This window comes from Trichechus manatus, unplaced genomic scaffold (assembly GCF_000243295.1).
Source record: "Trichechus manatus latirostris isolate Lorelei unplaced genomic scaffold, TriManLat1.0 scaffold00223, whole genome shotgun sequence".
Taxonomy (NCBI): domain Eukaryota; kingdom Metazoa; phylum Chordata; class Mammalia; order Sirenia; family Trichechidae; genus Trichechus; species Trichechus manatus.
This window is the reverse complement of record NW_004444159.1, coordinates 3,546,992-3,569,861: the sequence shown is the minus strand read 5'-3', so window position 1 is coordinate 3,569,861 and position 22,870 is coordinate 3,546,992. Positions and strand designations below refer to the sequence as shown.

At 42.4% G+C, this 22,870-nt stretch overlaps 1 protein-coding gene across 3 annotated transcripts in view; it reads left to right on the top strand.

Annotated features, from left to right (window-relative positions):
* Nucleotides 1-218: 218 nt before the first annotated feature.
* Nucleotides 219-22,870, top strand: part of LY86 (lymphocyte antigen 86) — an 88,744-nt gene continuing 66,092 nt past the window's right edge. For all 3 annotated transcript variants that reach the window (XM_023742907.1, XM_004388945.2, XM_023742908.1), the window contains exon 1: nucleotides 219-378. In XM_023742907.1, coding sequence (XP_023598675.1) covers nucleotides 252-378 — 127 coding nt within the window. In that variant the 5' untranslated portion in view covers nucleotides 219-251. The remainder of the gene's footprint in view (nucleotides 379-22,870) is intronic.

Below are 22,870 nucleotides of genomic sequence, written 5' to 3'. Positions count from 1 at the left end.
GAAGGATGCCGGGATCTTGGTTTTGAGAAGGAAGTGGAAAGTGACATTAATAATCCCACTAATGACCTGAATAATTAAACAGCCAGTCTTAAAGGGAGCCCCTTTCTTACCCTGCTAACTGCCTTTGCTTCTCACTGTGGTTCCCCAGAGCATAAAATTTGAGAAGTGAAACTAAGCATGTTACCCCACTGGAGTGGGGAAGGAAGACCAAGCCCCGTTTTATTGGGCTTGTTATTTTCCTCTGGGTCGCCATGGGAGGTCTCACGGCGGCCCTCCTCATCTGGGCTCTGCTTCTCCCCAAGGGTGGCAGTGGCGAAGCCTGGCCCATACACACGGCCTGCAAGGACAGCAGCTTGGAAGTGCTCTACCAGAGCTGTGGTAAGGCCCTTAAAGCATCCATTTGTGTTTACGGGGAAATTAAGGCCCCCAGATGTGGCCTGCTGAAGTGCTTAGCGGGTGTGGGTTGGGGGAGACGGGCCAGCAGGCGAACATTTTCTCACCTGCAGCAGGGCTGCGTTGGCTGCTGGGAGCCTTTGGGAGAAGGAGGGGTGGGCAGAGGGAGAAAGCCTGACAAGATAGACAAAGAAAATGAGGGGAAAAAAAATTAAATAGCAATTCATTAACACCACAGAGCCTAGAAAAGAGTAAAATGACCAATGAGGCTACCAAGTCATGACACCTTCTGGGTTCAAAGGACACCAAAACCATTTCCGCCAAGTCCATTCTGACTCATAGCCACCCTATAGGACAGTAAAACTGCCCCATAGTGTTTCCAAGAAGTGGCTGCTGGATTCAAACTGCTGACCTTTTGGTTAGCAGCCAAACACCTTAACCACTGTCCAAACGGCCAAAAATAAAAACCCAAACTGTACACCTGGGCTACTTTCCCAGTTTACTTAGTTTGCCAGTTGAGTGTAAATACCATTTATGCCAAAAGAGAAGATTCCCTGTCCTTTTCTTCTTGTGACACTTGTAGACCTTTAACTGCAGCAGTTGTTGTTAGCTGCTTTCAAGTCAGCCCCAACTCACAGCGACCCCAGGCACAATGGAACAAAATGCTGCCTGGTCCTGCACCATCCCGAGATGGGTTGCAGATCGGACTGTTGTGATTCACTGGCTGATTTTCAGAAGTAGATCACCAGGCCTTTCTTCCCACTCCATCTTAGTCTGGAAGCTCTGCTGAGACCTGTGCAGCATCATAGCAACATGCAAGCCCCCAATGACAGGGTGGGGAACATGAGGTGCACTAGCTGGGAATTGAACCTGGATCTCCTGTATGAGAGGAGACAATTCTACCATTGAACTGTAGTAGTATCACTCATTAATTCAGCAGACATTTATTGTACGGCTACCAGTGTCAGGCAGGAGCCCTGGTGGCACAGTGATTAAGCACTTGACTGCTAACTGAAAGGTCAGAGGTTCAAACCCACCAGCCACTCTGCAGGAGAAAGATGTGGCAGTCTGCTTCTGTAAAGATTTACAGCCTCGGAAACCCTATGGGGCAGTTCTACTCTGTCCTATAGGGTTGCTATGAGTTGGAATTTACCAACAGCAATGGGTTTTTTAATCAGTCCTGAGTTTTTCTCTAGTACTAAAGAAACAAAAATGAATGTGCTATGGTCATTAATTATCCCAATGGGGCAAACAAATATACAACAGGTGAATTGCAGTGCAAAGAACAAAATGCAGTTAACTGCAGTAACCCTGTGGGCTGCCTGAGTGGGAAGAAGCTAACATAGCCACAGGAGCAGGAGAAGGACCGCACCTTCAGTGAAGCGTAGAGGGTCTGGCTAGTGGCGAGGCACTCCGCTGTGAAATCTGGCACTACAGAGGCAGACGGGGAACACGATGATGTTTGGCCAGATGAGGGGTGGGAAGCGGGTGTGGTTTAAGCATCCAGGCTGACCCCTCTCTAAGCTGAGGAGTAACTGAAGATTTCCCACTTGAGTAAACAGCTGATCCCCACAACTACCACCCAGAAAGGCCAGTATGGTCTCAAAGCCATTTGTCTGACTGTCCTTGACTCCTTTAAAAAGAAGGCCCGTTGAAGCTCATAAAAAGGGTAACAATTAAATAAGAGAAAATGAATGGAGAGGCTGACCTTGACCAGTCACCCTGGCTCTTCTGTGAGGATGGAGCCCTGGACCATGGCAGCCTGTTCGTTCCTGGTGCATGACGAGAAGCCAGACGGGAGATGAATGAGTGGGTCAGGGTGTGTTTGTTGAGTTCATCCTCACACAAAAAGATTGCCATGGTTGTCTGTCTCCTAGACTCACCCTTCAGCCAGCAGCCCAGCCTGGCTAAGCCTTTCAAGTCAGTGTCAGGAGAGGTGAGAGGAGGGGATGAGTCGGGGGGAGAACAAGGCAATACCATGCGCCCGTCCTGGGAAAGCCCAGCCGTCTGAAGTCGGAGCTGTTCTGTGGAGTCAGTAACGCAGGGGCCCAGCCCTGCTCTGGACAGACACTCAGAAGGAGATACAGGTCAGGTCCAGAGTAGTGGGCGGGTCAGCCGATTAAAAGCCTGAGGTGAGTGTAATGTGGCATGGTGGTGGGGAGAGAGTGAGGTGGGATCTAATCTGTTGGGGGTCATCAAGCTTGAGTTCAGGCTTGACTGATGATAAAAATAGTAATTATAACATCTCATATTTATGGCACATACATAAGTATGTGCCAGGCACTATGCTAATTACTTTATACTCATTATCCTTATTTTTCAAATGTATAAACTGAGGTGAGAGACGTGACATAACTTTTCCCAAATCACACAGCTCATAGTGGCAGAATTACCTCGCCAGTGGCACAGAGAAGGTATGGGATATTTGTGGAGTTAAGATGAACTGATCCCAGCCTGTCTGACTCCTGAATCCATGCTGTCAATCTCCCTGCTCTAGAGTGTTGTTGACAAGCCAGGTGGGATGGGGTTGGGGAGGGAACAACAGGGAGAAGGCAGGGGACGTGACCCTGCATATCATGTGGGAATCACAGGAGAGGGGTCAGAGAGGAGGCGGAACCAGGCAGGGCCCGGGAGACCCAGAGAAGGTGTGGCTGCTTCCTTTTAGCCCTGAAGAGGTAGCATTTTGGAAAGATGCCTCCAGTAGAATTGTGGTTATTGCACTGGAATTTGTTTGAGGCTGGAGGAGTAATGATCCAGGAAAGAAAAGAGGACTGCCTGCCTAGCATCATTTCGACAATCAGTGGGAGTTTTTGGTACACTGGGGTCAGCAGAAAGGAAAGCAGTGGCCCATCTCTCAAGAGCCATTGAGCTCTGGAGAGCTGGGCCCAAAGGCAGGCTGAATGGCTGCTGACTGGCGCAAAGGCCAGACTGGGGTGCCCCCGTTTTGCTGAGAGATTCACAGGGAGCAGCCCCACATGTCTTAGGGAATTCCAGCACGCACAGGGCTGTGGGAGGATCATCTGGCAAAATAAAAGGATCCGGTGTTTTCTGACTTTCATACTTAATTTTTCTTTTCTCTTTTTTTTTTGTGATTTTAGAAGGGGGGGAGGAGAAAGGAGAAGATCTTAGGGTATGTGCTGTTATGAATAATACAAAAACATCTATGGGGAAAGAAAGACCTTCATAACCAGGCTCTGGATACTGACCAGGAAGTGAGCCATGTTTTCTGGAAATGCGGAAGTGCTGCCTTGCCCAGCTATTGCTGCTGTGGTAAATAGAAGAGCAACCTTCTCTACAAAGGCAGAAAGGGAACAAGAGCAGTCATGGGCCTTTCTTTGTTACATCAGAAAGCAATTCCTAGAGCAAGAAAAAGCCCAGACACCCCACTCCACACCTCAACAAGTGTCCACTATGCATTTATTCCTATGCAGCTGCCATTGCACAAAGATCTGTGGTAGCCTAAGAAAATGCACATGCTAGGTAGAGGAAATCAGTAGTGGGAGCAGCAGTGTGGGGAAAGTAAGGGAAGGGGGATAATAAAGGCAGGTGAGGCCAGGGCACAGAAATGTAGACAGCACAGGAGGCAGTGTGAGAGGGAAGAGCTGAGAATTCAGAGGCTGAAAACCTAGCATGAACGCTCGTGCAGTACTCTCCAGGCCTCATGTCCTTGTCTGGGAAGTGGGTGCATGAGTTTCCTATGCCCACTGAAACCACTTCCCACGTGGTGACTCAAAATGACACGCATTTACTTCCTTGGAGTTCTGGAGGTCAGAAGTCCAAAATCAGTTTCACTGGGTCACAGTGTGGGCAGGGCCATCCTCTCGTGGAAGCTCTGGGGGACAATCCATTTCCTTGTCTTCCTCAGCTTCTACAGCTGCATTCTTGGCATTCCTTGGCTCATGGCCCCTTCCTCTATCTTCAAAGCCAGTGGTATAGCACCTTCTCTCTGATTCTGCGCTCCTCTTCTTCCATCAATCACATGGCCTTCCTCTCTTCTGTGTCAAGTCTCCTGCCTCCCTCTTATAAGGACACCTGTGATTATGTATAAAACCCACTCAAATAATCCAGGATAATCTCCCACTTCATGAACCTTAACCTAATCACATCTGCAAAGTCCCTTTTGCCATGTAAGGTAACATACACAGGATCTGTGGATTAGGACATGGCTCTCTTTGGGGCCATTATTCAGCCTACTACAGTAGACATAATACTCTTACCTACCTAATGGGTCTGTATGAGGATTAAGTGAAATGACTGCTTGTAAAGTGCTTAGCACATACTACGTACTCAGTAAATCTTTGTGGCTCGTGATTTTGTAAGACACTTTACAGTTGCCAGAGGTATACTTGACTATGAGCTTCCTTGAGGCCAAATCAAACAAGGAAATTACGTTGTTTGTAAAATAAAACCACATTAGCTTTTCAGGAGACACACAGGTTTTTCTGATCCTGGGAGGAGCTATGCAAGGAAATCCTCCCCTGTCCTGATAAAGAGGACATCATGTGGCAGAGTGGATGACTTCTCGCAGTGCCCCTCATTGTGGGCTCATCACCAAAATACAGCTCAAGGTTGGTTCTGCAAAGGACCACAGTAGAACCTTCCAGGATTGCAGCAGGTGGAGCTTATTGAAGGGGAATGTTAGATCGCCTATAGGAATGGGTGAGCTGCAAGTCCTTCAGGGAATCCTCCATAAATATTGGTGTTGTTACAGGGCTTTTGTAAGAGTTAAACAGCAGAGATCTGGGGTTTTTGTTGTTTGTGTTTGTTTGTTTTTGTTGTACTTTAGATGAAGGTTTACAGAGCAAATTAGTTTCTCATTAAACAATTAATACACATATCATTTTGTGACTTTGGTTGCCAACCCCAGGACATATAAACACTCTCCCCTTCTCTACCTTGGGTTCCCCATTACCAGCTTTCCTGTCCCCTCCTGCCTTCTTGTCCTTGCCCCTGGGCTGGTGAGCCCATTTAGTCTCGTTTCGTTTTATGGGCCTGGCTAATCTTTGGCTGAGGGGTGAACCTTAGGAGTGACTTCAGTACTGAGTTAAAAGGGTGTCCAGGGGCCATACTCTCAGGGTTTCTCCAGTCTGTCAGACCAGTAAGTCTGTTTTTTTTTTTTTTTTTAATCTTTTTGTGAGTTAGAATTTTGTTCTACATTTTTCTCCAGCTCTGTCTGGGACCCTCTATTGTGATCCCTGTCAGAGCAGTCAGTGGTAGTAGCCAGGCACCATCTAGTTGTGCTGGACTCAGTCTGGTGGAGGCTGTGGTAGTTGTGGTCCATTAGTCCTTTGGACTAATCTTTCTCTTGTGTCTTTGGTTTTCTTCATTCTCCCTTGCTCCAGATGGGGTGAGACCAGTGGAGTATCTTAGATGGTCCATCACAAGCTTTTAAGACCCCAGACGCTACTCACCAAAGTAGGATGTAGAACTTTTTTTTTTATAAACTATGTTATGCCAATTGAGCTAGATGTTCCCCAAGACCATGGTCCCCACAGCCCTCAGCCCAGTAATTCAGTCCCTCAGGGGGTTTGGATGTGTCTATGGAGCTTCCATTACCTTGCCTTGGTCGAGTTGTGCTGTCTTCCCCAGTACTGTGTACTGTCTTACTGTTCACCAAAGTTACCACTTATCTACTGTCTATTTAGTGTTTTTTCCCTTCTTACCTATCCCCTCCCTCATAACCATCGAAGATTGTTCTTTTTATGTGTAAACCTTTTCATGAAGGGTTGTATTTTTTAACCTTGAATTTAGACCCCAATGTTGTCATTTAAGGGCAGATCCTCATATTTGTCATGAATCAGGCAGAGACGAGGTTCATAAAAATTAAGGGACATGTGCCACATTCCTGAATAAATTTATGTCCCTGTTTTGGTTTCTCCAACACTCACAGTCAACGTGGCCACACAAGTGGCTCCTGGGAATAGTTCACGGTACCAAAAAAAAACCAAGCCCGTTGCCACTGAGTCGATTCTGACTCATATAGAGTTGGCAAACTGTCGCCTTAGGGCTAAATCCTGCTTGCAGCTGTTTATGTTCAGCCCATGAACTAAGAGTGGTTTTTACATTTTAAATAGGTAAAAAAATCAGAAGAAGAAGAAGATTTTGTGACATATGAAAATTATATGAAATTTAAATGTTAGGGTCCATATAGTGTTATTGGAACACAGCCACACTCTCTGTGTCCTATCTCTGGCTGCTGCCATGCTACTACAGCATAGTTGAGTGGATACAGCAGAGACCATATGGCCCGCAAAGCCAATTTACTACCTGGCCCTTTCTAGAAAAGTTTGCTGACCCCTGGTCAAGGGTAGAAAGGAATCTCTCAGGCTCGTCACCGGATCAGAACCTCAAGCGCGGGGTCTTCTAGATGATTCCAGCCATAGAGAGAGGTGCATGGGCTGCAAGGGCAGCAAGTGAACTTGACACCAAAAACTCCATGACTGCAAGTAATTCGTGGGATCCCTTTGAGGAAATCATCATTGTCACAATAATCTCTTACTTTGGCATAACATTTTATAATGAATGATGTCCTTCCGCTTATAAAAACTCTTTAATCCTTACAAACAGACCTATGAAGTAGGTACGGTGTTGATCTCCGTTTTCCAGATAGAGAACCTGAAGCACATATATATTAAGTATCTTAATAAGGTCACATGCCTGAGCCATGATACAAACCTAAGGTCCTGGCTCCATCCCAGTGACTTCAATTCTAGTAAAGTCTAATGTGGACAAATCCATGACATCTGATCCCAGAAACATAGGAAGGGGACAGAGAGAAGGCTTAACTTAAAACATACACCTTCAGGTGGAAACCCTAAGCATTCTGTGGAGTAGCAAAAACAGAAAAGTAGGGGTGCAGGAGAGACTGATTTGTCTTCTCATTGAAGGACTGTTTTACCCTCTTCCCTGAATAGTGTCTCTTTGCTGCCCCTCCCACTTCCCCCAACTTAGCACACATTCCCAAGTCCCCATCAGGCACTTGCAGTGACCATGGGAACACCCACATCTACTTTTCTATGGCCTTGGGCAACAGGTTCCCCTTTGCAGCAAGATGCCTGGAGTTGACATCTCCCAAATTAAACAAAGCAAATGAAGGGTCAATCTCTTATCAGTAACAAAAGCACATGATTCAGTCCTGGTGCGCTGACACACTTATTTCATAGAAAACCCCTACTTCCCCCACATCCATCAGAAGTTTCCTCTGTGGAGTGGTGCGGGGAGGGTGTGTGTGGAGGAACACCATCTCTGGCAGTATGTTGGATGTCCTGAGAAATCCGTGATGCACCCTTGTCAGCCACCCAGGAGCTTCTGGGGTCAGTTGGCCATTGTGTGGCGTCTGGCCACCATGCTTTCATTGTGAAACTTCCAGTCACATGCCGGTTCTCCCCTCCCATGGAGGCGATCGACCTTGTCCACATCTGCCTGAGCAGGTTTCTCAGACACTTCATCTGACCTCCAAAACGCCCCTTAATTACAAAGTCTAAATCAGGCCGCATGCAACAGAATAATCTATCAAGGTGATCAAATAGGACAATTAATCAGACTTTAAGAATGCAAAACAATGCAGGTGACATCTCCAAAATCAGAGGAAACTGCAAATGACCTAGCCACATGGCACACTGAACAAGTGCTGTTGATAAAATGTTTGTAGAAAAATTTTAAAGAGCTGCCCTGGGAAGAATAAGGGGAAAATATTACTTTCTTCAGAACCTAGTAATTTTGTAGTAAATGGAGCATAAAAGAAACAACACCAAAAAATTAAAACATCACAGGCCATGTCGTTATTTAGCAATACTTTCACAGAAAACAATTTCTCTCTTAGTTTATTTTCCCAGATTAACAGGGATATAAGTTAAATGCTGTACAATTAATGAGAAGGGACTAATAGCCTGAGAGACAAAGATGCAGTTCCAAGGGGTTAACCTTGGGCATACAGGATTAAACAGCTCTCATGAGCAGGGCAGAGTCCCCGGGTGGTGCAAACAGTTAAGCACTCAGCTGCTAGTCGAAAGTTTGGAGGCTCTAGTCTACCGAGATGTGCTTCAGAAAAAAGGCCTGGTGATCTACTTCCAAAAGGTCACAGCCATAAAAACACTACAGAGTGCAGTTCTACCCTGCACATGTGGAGTCTCCATGAATCAGAACCAACTTGACTGCAACTATTTTTGTTGTTGTTCTTGTGTTGTTTTTTGAGCAGGGCAGGGTCTTTTTGCCCAACCTAAAGACAGGAAGTTGATAAAAGAAATACCAGAAGGTCAACACTGAGATGTCGATTATAAAAACGGGAAATGAAAGTGAACAGGGGTTGGGTGGGGGGAAGCAAAGCACTTAGATATGGCTACCAAGCCACCGGGGCCCAGTTTCCATTTGGTTGTTACCATTTTACAACTAGACCTCCGTGGTGATGTCAATTCTACTAAGCACTTTTTAAAGGAGATGCTAAGTAACCTAGTGAATACAGCCTGAAGAAGGAAAGAAGCCAAGAGTCTGCATTTCTGTGCAAGGCAAGACACGTCTTCCCAAGAGCTGTTCACTTCCCTTTCCAGCTCAGACAAAGCACGTTGGGTAGCTTCTGGGAGGAAAATCTTTGGAGAGGTCCAGATGAGGGAGGGCTGTCCTCTAGCTCAGCAGCTATTTTTGTAGAAATTACAAGTGCAGGCAACACAGCCCCAAAGCAGCAGTGAGTCTGATGTAATCAGCAGAGTAAACCACACCCTGGGCAATGCTTCAGGCTCAGAGGCCTGGAGGAGATCAAGTGGTGGACAGAACAAAACAGCTTTTTCCCCCAGAGGCCAAAGAAAGGGAAGGTGGAAGAGCCCATGGCCAGCTCAGCTCCCTCAGCCGGAGCCCCTGGCAGCACCCACAGACCCTGACTCTGGCCGTGAAGTAGCACACCCTGGCAGAACCCTCATCCATACTGATGAGAGCATTGGAAGGCATGCTGATAATGCAGACGGGAGGCAGGGACTCTGCTCCAAAACCAGACAAATAGGGTTTCCATTGAAAGGCAGGCCCACCTTCCAGAAACAGTGTCCCATCCTGTCTGGCATCTGATCCTTTTCTGGGATAACTTGTAAGGCGATAGCACAGGATCCAGTAGCTTTGTTCTAAGGTGCTAGAGAAATCATCTGGGCAACAGAAGACATATTCTGGGGGCTACAGGGGGACAAGACTTCGAACATCTGTCTAGGCCAGGCGGACAGGTGATTGGTGTGCAGTGGGGCAGTGCGTGGGGAGCATCTGCCAGCCTTCTTGTGTGGGATTAAAGAAGGCCTCATTGTGTATCCCTTCTTGAAATTCTGAGCCAGTTGCCCTCTAGCGCCTCTCTGCTTCAGAACAGAAATGAGTTGTAACCAACCCAGTGGCTGGAAGGAAAAAGCAAAGGAGCCCCAGCCCAGAAATCCCAGTGCACCCTTCCCAGCACAATTTATAGTCTGAGATTGACAGAGCTGCCCGCTCAGCCCAAGTGTTCTCAATGGACTTCCTTATTTGAAGGCTGACATCCACTCTCTGGACACCACTGCCAGCGCCGGTGAGAAACCAGAATAGAATAATCAGACCACCCTTTGCCTGGTAACTTGTGGGACCTTTCCCATAGCTGGGAGGGTTCATATGCAAAAGAAGCCCCTGGGTGCTTCAGTGTGCTCAACTTAGTCTTCTTATACTGTATTAAAACACATTGCTTACACAACTAATACATCAAAGCTTTGTAAATTTAACAAAGTAATTTTTTGCAGATGTGCATACACTGATCACAGCTATTATTAACAGAATTGTTTTAAGCATTTCATTTGTTATGGCACATTTCCTAAATGCTTTAAAACTTTTAAAAGCAAGCAAACCAAAACCCGTTGCCATCAAGCCAATTCTGACTCCTGGCGACCCCATGTGTAAAAGAATGGAACTGCTCAATAGGGTTTTCTTGAAAATAATCTTTATGGAAGCAGATCACCAGGACTTTTCTTTCGTGGTACTGTTGCGTGGGTTCAAACCTCCCACCTTTAGGTTAATAGATGAGCACAAACTGTTTGTGCCACCCAGAGAGCTATTTAAAGCAGGCAAAGTACACACAAATTATCACTTTTTATTACCATTTTTCTTAAACTAGTGTGAAGATAATTGATATCATGGGTTTGAATCTATTTTTTCATCATCTTTGTACTAATACTTATTCTTATCTATATTCGTACACCTTCATAAGAGTATTATTAGTATACTTGTACATCACCCCTCGGTCAGTTTGTCATACTGTGATGGCTTGAATGTTGCTGTAATGCTGGAAGCTAGGCCACCAGTATTTCAAATACCAGCAGGGTCACCCATGGTGGACAGGTTTCAGCAGAGCTTTCAGACTAAGACTAGGAAGAAAGGTCTGGCAATCTACTTCAAAAATCAACCAATGAAAATCTTAGGGATCATATTAGAATATTTTCCAATATGGTGCTGAAAGATAAGCCCCCTAGGTTGGAGGGCACTACACAATAGCTGCAACAATGGACTCAAACATACCAATGATCATGAAGATGGTGCAGGACTGAGCAACATTTTGTTCTGGTAGACATGGGATTGCCATGAGTCAGAACCTACTCTGACAGTAACCAGCAACGACAACATTATACTTATTATTCTTATGCTGTCCTGGGGTTATTTCTGTATTTTTTTAGGTTTAAATAGTATCTTCCACATCAAAGATAAAGACTATCATCTCAGACTAGCCAAGAAGGCAGATTTTGAGTTACCAACCAATTGATTCTGGGTTTGGTGGCCAGTCAGCAGGTTGAGCTCTCTTTACTAAAACTCTACCTGTTACATCCTTAAGACCTTCTAAGCCCCTTCCTTCACAAGATTCCCTGTAGCCTGGTGCTTTTTCCTCAAATGATGTGTTCTTCAAGTTTTACTTGGTCATTGTCTTGTAGCTTCTTGTTCTACTATTATTATATATTGACTTGGTCTGTAAACATTGTTAACAACTTATGCCTGCCTTGGTAATGTCAAAATATAATTAGAAGGGTCACTGAGAGGCTTCGTCTTCCAAAAGATGATGGTCTTGTCTGCACTGTTAAGGCCCATCTTCACAACATGTAGCTAATTCATCATCTTAGAACATGGCATTGAGCCAGCATTCTACTTGTTTATTCTGTGTTTGCTGGTGCTGGTTTACGTGCTGTCTGGATTTCTACCTAGTTATCTGTCTAGAGCTGATCAGTCTTGCTGTTGTCATTTTTCCAGGGCTATCTGGCTCATTCACAACTCCTTGTACCTACCACTACCTATTTAGAAAGATAAAAATCTCATCATTCTCTCTGGTCTATCCATGTGGATGGAAACACCGAATCGCCAAACAACTAAGAACGTGGCTTCATGCTCATCTAGTGCTTGGGACATGACCCAATTTCCTTCTTGTTTTTGTTAAGCCTGCCTCACTCAGACATGCCTCTTCAGGTAATTCCTAAAATCAGAACTCAAGACAGCAACTGCCTGGCATCATTAATGCCATCCGCCCCAGCCAGCAGGAGAGGAAACTCTGAGTGGCCTCCTCCGCCCTCATGTCCTGTTCCCTCTGCCAGAGCGAGGAAAATGGCAGGCCACACTAGGATTGGCTTTCGTCTGCTCACAGTCCTGTGGCCAGTGTAGTGGTAGAGGACTTGGTCTTCCCAATTACGCTTCAGGAGCCGTGTACCCTGCAGACGGAGGAGAAGGAAAGAGTCTACATGGGGGGAGGTGCCTAGAGCAGCTCTGAGGCGTCACTCTTGTACTTTGTGAGGCCAAGTGGTTGGTGTAGCTTTTTGACAGTCTGCCTTGTGGCTCCTTATGAAAGGTTGTTTTCCCTTACTTGTGTTAGTGGATGTTAATGGGCACCAAAAGCAGCCAGGTGGGCTGGGACTTTCACATGACTGCCTCTTTCTCCACCCGACAAGTGTTCTGCAGGCATCCAGGGAGGGGTCAGCACTGGGTTAGCCTGGCCCACAGGCTCAGGGTAGACCAAGGGCCTTTTGCAGAACTGGGAAATGTTGGGGCCAGACAGAACCTCGGGACTTTAGAGCAAGCCCCTCCTTGTTCAGAAGTGGAAACTCTGAGCTTGAGAGGCCACATGTCCTAGCCATGGTCCCAGAGCTGGGCGGGGCCAAAGTCCAACAGAACCTCTCTCAAGCATAAACATCATGATGTGAGCACACCCAGCTTCAGATCAAAGATACCACATAAGCCAAGACCAGACCCTCTCCCTCACACTGACATCCCCAAAGTGCCAAGAATCCTCTTTCCATGCAGCCCTTCTCTTTAAGGTGATTTGCCCACTTCTCTTCTCTCCCGAGTCCTAATAAAGCAAGAGCTGTTGTATATTTCAAAGATCAATGGGAGCTTATTTAAAATACTGAGAAGATTAACAGACCTGTAAATTTACTGTTGTTGCAGAGTTTACATAGAAATCACATACCTTCACAGAGCAATGAAAATAAGAGCTTGTTTAGAGTAAGAGCTGCCTTCTTCTGGAATAGGAGCTTCATTAAGGACTCTGACAGTATTTATCAAACAAGTAACCATGTCAGGTGATACCTTGACAGTCATATGACAGGTGACTTGGCCCTCAAAGCTTATGGCTGTGCAGAGCAGGTTGGTGATGCTCCCATGCCAGCAGCCTACTTCTGGCCTTTTCTCCATATTTGGTGAAGCTTGCAAAGCCAACCAACTTCAACCATCAAGCCAATGTGGAAATTCCTTCATCTCTCTCTGCCAGGGCCATTTGCTTTGGGTCTGGGTCCCTTGATGGAGGATAGTCCAAGAGGAAAGTACTAGGAGACTCTCAATTCAGTCTGGCCTAGACTGAGCTGTTTAGAATCCAAGTAGAATGAAGACAGCACAGGAAGATCATTTTTCCAAAGACAACAATAGCTTTTCCACCTCACATGTGGCTTTGGTTTTGACTAAACTAACGAGCAATTTGTGTATAAGTGAGTGTGTGTGTCTTTCCAAAAACTACTGAGAAAATTGCCAGTGGTTCATGGTTTATTTGAATCTGTGGTTGAACAGAGAACACAGTCTTGCTAACAAGTATCATGTTTCCTCAAAAATGTGTCTGAGGTTTTAGAGCCAATAACCAAAATAATGGAGCAGGGGCTCCTGACAAGATCCAGGATCTCAGCAGTGCTGCCTTCCTTGGGGACAAGGCCTTCAAATTTCCAAAAGCAGTGCGAGAACAAGCAAGACAAAGAAGGTCACAGTTACCTTTTTGCAAAACCACAGTCATCCCCTAAATCTCAGCCATCTAGAAGATGCAGAGCAGGAGTCAACAACTCAAATGTCCTCATGAAATCGGCAAATAATGAATGAAGTGGATTTTGTTTTATCCTCTTTATTTTTGGGGGTTTTTTCTTTATTTTTTTTAACTCAATGAGTGGATTCTAAATTTTACATAGAAAAGCAAAGGGCCAAGCATAGCTAAAGCACTCCTGAAGAAGGAAACAAAGTTTTGCCACACCTTAATATTTATTATGAAGCTACAGTAGTTGATATTGGTATTGACACAGAGATACACACATAGATTGATGAAACAAAAATGGAACCCACATGTATGGAAACTTGTAGCGTTGTGGATTAATGGGCAATGGTGCTGGGACAATTGAGTGTTTGTAAGGAAAAAGAAAATTCAATTCCTACACCTCATATCATACGAAAACAATCAATTCAAATTACATTAAAAGCAATACTCTTAGAAGAAATTATAAGGAAATAGGGAAGGTTTTGTAAACAAGACACAAAAAGCAAACAAAAGGATGATAAATCTGATGACATTAAATGAAATACTTTTGTTTATGAAAATAATAAACATGTGAAATATAAAGTCATAGATTAAAAGATATTTGTAATGCTTAAAACTGACAAAAATTGTGTTCAAAAATCATAAATTCTTACAAAATATGTAAGAAAATGATAAATACCCAGCTTTTCTAAAGATATAACAGACCATTTACAGGAGAAGAAATGTATCATTGTTAGGTGCCGTCGAGTCGGTTCTGACTCATAGCAACCCCATGTACAACAGAACGAAATACTGCTGGTTCCTCACAATCGTTGCTATGTTTGAGCCCATTGTTGCAGCCACTGTGTCAATCCATCTTGTTGAGGGTCCTCCTCTCTTTCGCTGACCCTCTACTTTACCAAGCATGATGTTCTTCTCCAGGGACTGGTCCCTCCTGATAATCCTAACGAAGTGAAGGAAGTCAATAAACTTATGAAAATATGCTCAACCTCAGTAATAATTGGAGATGCAAATGAAAACTGGAGATGCAATTTCACTTGCATCAGATGGGCAAGGTTTAAGTCTGCTAATAATATCAACTAGTAGAGAACAAACAAGGACTGCACAGCTAGCAAGTGTGTGAACTGGCACAGCCACCTAGGAGAGAAATGGACAATATGTAGTCAAGTTGATGGTATGCGTGCCTCTGACCCAGCAATTCTACTGCTAGTGAGAAACCCCAGACACACTCACACAAGCACAGGAGACATAAATAACAGATGTTCACAGCAATTTCTAATTGAAAGAATTGGAAACAACCTAAATATTCATCAAAAGGAGAGTGGATATAATTGTAATCTATACACATAATGATAAACTATACAGCCATGAAAATGAATTGCCTAATGCTACACACACCAATATAGGTGAATTTCACAAAATAATAATGAGTGACAGAATGCAAGCAGTAGAAGATTATACACAGTATTATAACAGACAAAAAGTTAAAAATATTTGTTAAATTGTTTTTTATAGCTTTTTGTTTGACTTAAGTATTTATTTTAAACCGAATTTTGTATGTGTTGAAGTGTCATTGAAATCATAGCCCTGAAAAACATTGATTAGGTTATTGGGGGAAGTTTGGCTACCATTTACTTTGGGACCTATTTATTACATTATTCCAGAAGATAGCTAGCATGCTTTGGAGCTTTCGTTAATTCGTTTCTACTACTATATAGTATATCATTATGTGTACAGACTACAATTGTATCCATTCTCCTTGTGATGAATATTTAGGGTGCTTACAATTGTTTACTGTCACAAACTGCTGTGAACATCTGTTATTTATGTCTCTTTGTGTCAGAAAAAGTTTCCCAGTGAGAGGCAAAGGGAGCACTGAGGTTATATTGATGGTGGTGGAATGATTTGGAAGAGGATAGAGGGAATGGTGGCACAACTTGAAGAACGTAGTTAACGTTACTGAATTGTTACTGTTGTTGCTAGTTGCCATCCAGTCGATTCTGACTCATGCTGACTCCATGTATTATAGGACAGAATTGTTCCATAGGGGATTTTTGGCTGTAATCTTTACAGAAGTAGATAGCCAGGGCTTTTCTTTTGCGGTACCACTGGGTAGGTTCAAACCACCAACCTTTAAGTTAGCAGTTGAGTGCAAACTATTTGTGCCACCTACCCAAACCCAAACCCGTTGCCTTCAAGTCAATTCTGACTCACAGCGACCCTATAGGACAGAGTAGAGCTGCTCTACGGGGCTTTCAAGAATGTAATCTTTATAGAAGCAGACTGCCACATTTTTCTCTCAAGGCACGTTTGATGAGTTTGAACCGCCAACCTTTCAGCTAGCAGCCAAGCATTTAACCACTGAACCACCAGGGCTCCTTTGTGCTACCTTGTTGTTGTTATTAGGTGCCTTCAAGTCGATTTTTGACTCCTAGTGGCCCTGCATGTTACAGTGTAGGGTTTTCTTGGCTATAATCTTTCCTAGAGCAGATCACCAGGTTTTTCTCCTGCAGAGCCGCTGGGGGTGTTTGAACCGCCGACCTCTCAGCAGATTAGGTGCTACCCAGGGACCTTAATTGTACATGTAGAAATTGTTGTGATGGCATATGTTTTGTTATGTATGTTTTCACTACAACAAAATTTTTAAAAAATAAAAATGTTCCCAGCCCAGGACTTTCCTTTCTCTAGTTTTTTGAAGCTTCAGCCCCCACAAAGGTACTTAGAATAATTGTTCTAGTTTCACCAGTTTTGCCTACTAATGTTTCCATACATGTTAACAGTTTTTAAATGTTATATTCTGAAAACACATGAACAGACAGCAAGAAAAAGCTGAACAATACCCAAATGGTTTCAGCAATGGTGTTTAAGAGAAGGGTGAAGTGTTGAGTCAAGCCTTCTTGAAGCTTTGCTGTGAAGCTGAAGATAAATTCGTGTGTGGGGCTGAACTCGTGGTCAGGGTCATTAGAAGAGAGAGGGAGTCTGTGGTTATTTGGAAGGTGCCCTGTTCTCATTTATTAATCTGAAGTCAGGTTTCCCATTTTGTTTATTATGTCAGCTTGCTATCTCTCGATATCATTTTTAATCTTCTAATCAGGAGGAAAATACTAGAATGTGTAGATTTAGGAGAAAGAGAAACAAGCCCTTTACTTTGTTAGGAATTTATTTTCCTGGCAGAGGGGTCAAACCAGAGGCAGCTGGCTCTTTTCTCCTCCAGCCCTGACCTGTGTTTGTAGTCCTGTATTATTCATGCCCGTAAGAACTTGCTCCCCGATGGCCTGTGTTACACAAATGATAACATTGTAACCAAGAAGTGCAGCGTTTCTCCTAGAAACGTCTCCATTCTTCTGGCAGCCAAAGCTCTATTGCAGAGTTGGGACATCTGTCACACCCACTCTGGCCCCATCTCACTGATGTAGGATCCACAGAGAGCAGGAACAAATGGAGAAACATCTTTGGGAATGGGGAATTCTGGCTCCCATATTTCAGTTCAAGAGATCCTGATGGAAAATACCCACTGAGTATCTACTTTACCTTCTCAACAAATCTTCATAGTAGAGATTTAGGAAGAGTGGCATAATGGTTAAGAGCTTGACTGCTAACCAAAAGGCTGGCAGTTTGAATCTACAAGTCGCTCCTTGGAAACCCTTTGGTGCAGTTCTACTCTGTCCTATAGGATCACTATGAGTTGGAATCAACTTGAGGGCAACGGGATTGGACTGGATTGGATTCCACTGCCCTGGAGATAATCTGCCTCTTATTCTTTGCTGTAGACTGTGTCTTGTGATCTTCCTTAAACACTTACTCTTCCTTTGAGTGTGTCTCTGTGGAGGTTCTCTTCTCACTCCTTGAAAATAAAGTGTGGTCAGATCTCCAGAACAGTTTAACTCCCTGGCCCCACTACCCAGATGCTAGCAGGAAAGATGGGACTGTTCACACAGCAGCAGGTTCAACAGAATTGCTTCCTGTGAAAAGTGTAAATGGATTTTTCCCTGTATGGGTCTGCAGTGGGATCAGAGGCAGCAGTGGACAATTCATTTCCACTCCACACATGTGGGGAGAGCAGTATCTGAGGGGAAGGGAAATACGTTAAGTTGACCTCATCTAGAAAGCATTTGGGGAACAAATCTCAGATCAGGATATGATGGAATGTGGCCAGAATTGCCTCAGAAACCCCGAATGCAGCATTGGGATAGAAGGGTGGTGGCTCGGGAAGGACACCAGCTGTCAGTAAGCCAAACCACTCCCCTATACATGTGTTACAAACAAACCCATGGCTGCTTATGCACCTCTCTGCATCTATTATGTGAATCACTCCTGAGAGCATCCTTCTTGTCTCATGGAGGGAGTTCTTCCAGGATCTAAAAGGCTGGATGGGTATACTAGTTGTCCACCCACACTGAACTATAAGCCCTACCCTATTTCTCTACAAGGTACAAGCTTCTATAGCAACAGCTTCTCTTCTAAAAGTACTCTGCCTACTAGATCTTTCATGCATTCATACATATATTTCTTTCATACATTGGGAATGCAAATGAATAGCCACAACAATGTCAAAAAATAAAAGGGGGACCAAACAGTGTAGGTATAGAACTTTCAAATGGAGAGAAAGTCAAGACAATATCAAGTAATAAAAGACTGGTTTAAACTTTGGAAGATAAGGGTAAATTTCAAGGTAACCACAAAGAAAATTAACAAACCTACTCACCAGAATAAAAAGAAGAAAAACATAAAGACTTAGTAAACACAAAATTTATAATAACAAAAGGAAAGAAAAGAATATCCACTAAAAAAAGGAACTCAGAAAAGGAAAGTAAGAGGAATAAAGAAAATGTCAAAAAAAAAAAAAAAAAGAAAGGCAAAACAGTATAACAGCAATAAACTCATACCTATCTCTAATCACTCTGAATGTAAATGACTTAAATGCACCCATAAAGAGACATAGAGTGGCAGAATAGATAAAAAACACGACTCGTCAACATGCTGTCTACAAGAGACAACCTTAGACAAAAATACATAAATATATTAAAAATCAAAGGTTGGGTAAAAATATATCAAGCAAACAACAACCAAAAAAGAGCAGGAGTGGCAATACTAATCTCAGATAAAATAGGCTTTAAACCAAAATAAACCATAAAAGACAAGGAAGGACATTATATAATGATTAAAGGGACAATCCACCAAAAAGATATAACCTTAAGAAATATCTACGCACCCAAAGATAGGGCACCAAAATACATAAAACAAACTCTAACAGCACTGAAAAGAGAAATTGACTGTCCCACAATAATAGTAGGAGACTTCAACATACCACTCTCAGTGAAGAACAGAATATCTAGAAAGAAACTCAACAAAGATACAGAAGATCTAAAGGCCACAATCAACCAACTTGACCTCATAGACACATGTAGAACACTCCACCTGACAGCAGCAAAGTATACATTCTTTTCAACACACATGGAACATTCTCCAGAATAGATCACATCTTAGGCCACGAAGCAACCGTCAATAAAATCCAAAACACTGAGATAATACAAAGCATCTTCCCTGATCACAACACTATAAAAGTAGAAATCAATAACAGGAAGAGCAAGAAAAAAAAATCAAATACATGGAAACAGAATAACACCTTGCTTAAAAACCCATGGGTAATAGAAGAAATCAAAAAGGAAATTTTAAAAATTCCTAGAATCAAATGAGAATAAAAACACATCATACTAAAACCTTTGGGACACAGCAAAGGTAGTGTTCAGAGGTCAATTTATAGCAATAAACACATCAAAAAAAGAACAAGCCAAAACCAATAACTTAATCCTACAACTTTAACAGATAGAAAGAGAACAGCAAAAGAAGCCCACCATCACCAGAAGAAAGGAAATAATAAAGATTAGAGCAAAAATAAATAAAATAGAGAACAGAAAAACAATAAAAGAATCAACAAGACCAAAAGTTGGTTCTTTGAAAAAATCGACAAAATCAACAAACCACTGGCCAAATTGACAAAAGAAAAACAGGAGAGGAAGCAAATAACCCAAAAAAGAAATGAAAGGGAGGACATTACAACAGACCCAACTGAAATAAAAAGGATCATAACAGAATACTATGAAAAATTGTATTCCAACAAATTTGAGAATCTAGAGGAAATGGACAAATTTCTAGAAATACACTACCTACCTAAACTAACACAAGCTGAGATAGAAAATCTGAACAGACCCATAACAAGAGAAGAGATTGAAGAGGTAATTAAAAAAAAAAAAAAAACTCCCAACAACAACAAAAGCCCTAGCCCGGATGGCTTCACTGGAGAATTTTTCCAAACATTCAGAGAAGAGCTCACACCAGTACTACTCAAACTATTTCAGAGCATAGAATAGGAAGGAGTACTCCAGAATTTATTCTATGAAGCTAGCATAATCCTGATACTAAAGCCAGGCAAAGCACTATAAAAAAAGAAAATCACAGACCAATTATCTCTCATGAATATAGATGCAAAAATTCTCTACAAAATTCTAGCCAGTAGAATTCAGTGTCATATCAAAAAAACAACATACAATGACGAAGTGTGATTCATACCAGGTATGCAAGGATGGTTCAACATTAGAAAATCAATCAGCATAATCCACCACATAAATAGAACAAAAGAAAAGAATCACATGATCATCTCAGTCAACACAAAAGACATTTGATAAAGTCCAACACCCATTCCTGATAAAAGCTGTCAATAAAATTGGAATAGAAAGGAAATTCCTCAACATAATAAAGTACATCTATGCATAACCAACGCCGACATCATTCTCAATGGAGAGAGGCTGAAAGCATTCACCTGGAGAACAGGAACTAGACAAGGATACCCTTTATCACCACTCTATTTAACATTGTACTGGAAGTCCTAGCTACAGCAATAAGGCAAGAAAAAGAAATAAAGGGCATCCAAATTTGAAAAGAAGTAAAACTATTCCTATTCACAGATTATATAATCCTATACATAGACAACCCCAAAGATTCCACAAGAAAACTACTGGAACTAATAGAAAGATTCAGCAGAGTAGAGAATACAAGATTAGCATACAAAAATTAGTTGAATTCCTAAACACCAACAAAGAGAACTTTGAAAAGGAAATCAGGAAAACAATACCATTTATAATAACCCTTAAAAAGATAAAACATTTAGGAATAAATCTAGCCAGGGACATTAAAGAACTATACAAAGAAAACTACAAAACACTATTGCAAGAAACCAAAAGAGATCCACATAAATGGAAAAACATACCATGCTCATGGATAGGAAGACTCAACATCGTGAAAATGTCAATTCTACCCAAAGCAATCTACAGATAAAATTCAATCCTGATCCAAATAGCAGCAGCATTCTTTAGTGAGGTGGATAAACTAATCACCAACTTTATATTGAAAGTAAAGAGGCCCCAGATAAGCAAAGCACTACTGAAGAAGAACAGAGTAGGAGGCCTCACAAATCCTGAACAGCCTGGTAAAATGACAGACACATAGACCAACGGACAGAATCGAGAACCCAAATGTAAACCTAGATTGAAATCCATCCAACTAGGATCAGCTGAACTTTGACAAAGGACCAAAGTCCATTAAATGTAAAAAAGATAGTCTTTTTAACAAACAGTTCTGGAAAATTGGTTGTTCATCTGTTCAAAAATAAAACAGGACCCATACTAACACCATACACAAAAACTAACTCAAAATCGACCAAAGACCTAAATATAAAACCTAAAAAAAAAAAAGATCATGGAAGAAAAAACAGGGACAATGCTAGGGGCTATAATACATGGCATAAATAGAATACCAAACATAACTAAAAATGCACACGCAGCAGAAGATAAACTAGATAATTGGTATCTCCTAAAAATTAAACACTTATGCTCATCAAAAGACTTCATCGAAACAGTAAAAAGAGAACCTACAGACTGGGAAAAAAATTTTTGTCTATGACATATCCAACAAGAGTCTAATCTCTGAAATCTACAGAATACTTCAATACCTCAACAACAAAAAGACAATTCGATTAAAAAATGGACCAAGGATATGAACAGACACTTCATCGAAGAAGGCATTCAGGTGGAATAACAGATACATGAGGAAATGCTCATGATCATTAGCCATTAGAGAAATGCAAATCAAAACTACAATGAGATACTATCCCACCCTGACATTACTGCTACTAATCAAAAAAAAGAAAAAGAAAAAGAAAGAAAGAAAATAACAAATGTTGAAGAGGTTGCTGAGAGATTGGAACTCTTATGCACTGCTGGTGAGAATGTAAAATGGTACAACTACTGTGGGAAATGATATGGTGCCTCCTTAAAAAGCTAGAAATAGAAATACCATATGATCCAGCAATCCCACTCCTAGGAATATAGCCTAGAGAAATAAGAACCATCACAAGAATAGACATATGCACACCCATGTTCATTGCAGCATTATTCACAATAGCAAAAAGATGGAAACAACCCATCAACGGATATGAATGCATAAACAAATTATGGTATATACACACAATGGAATATTACACAATGATCAAGAACAATGATGAATCTGCAAAACAACTCACAATATGGATGAATCTGGAGGGTATTATGCTGAGTGAAATATGTCAGTTATGAAAGGACAAGTATTGTATGAGACCACTATTATAAAAACACAAGAAAAGGTTTACACTCAGAAAAAAAACAATCTTTGATGGTTATGAGGGAGGGAAGGGATGGGGAGGCAAAATCACTAACTAGACAGTAGACAAGTTAATTTTGGTGAAGGGAAAGACAACACACAATATAAGGGAAGCCAGCATAGCTTGACCAAGGCAAAGTCATAGAATCTTCTAGACACATCCAAACAACTTGAGGGAACCAGTTACTGGGGCTGAGGGCTGGGGACCATGGTCTTGGGGGACATCTAGGTCAATTGGCATAACATAGTTTATGAAGAATATGTTCTACATTCTACTTTGGTGAGTAGTATCTGGAGTCTTAATCTATTGGTCCCATTCTGTCTGGAGGAAAGGAAAATGAAGAAAATGAAACACACAAGGAAAATATCAGTCCAAAGGACTAATGGACCATATGAGCCACAGCCTCTACCAGCCTGAACCCAGAAGTAGTAGATGGTGCCCGGCTACCACCACCGATGGCTCTGACAGGGATCACAATAGAGGGTCACGGACAGAGCAGGAGAAAAATGTAGAACGAAATTCAA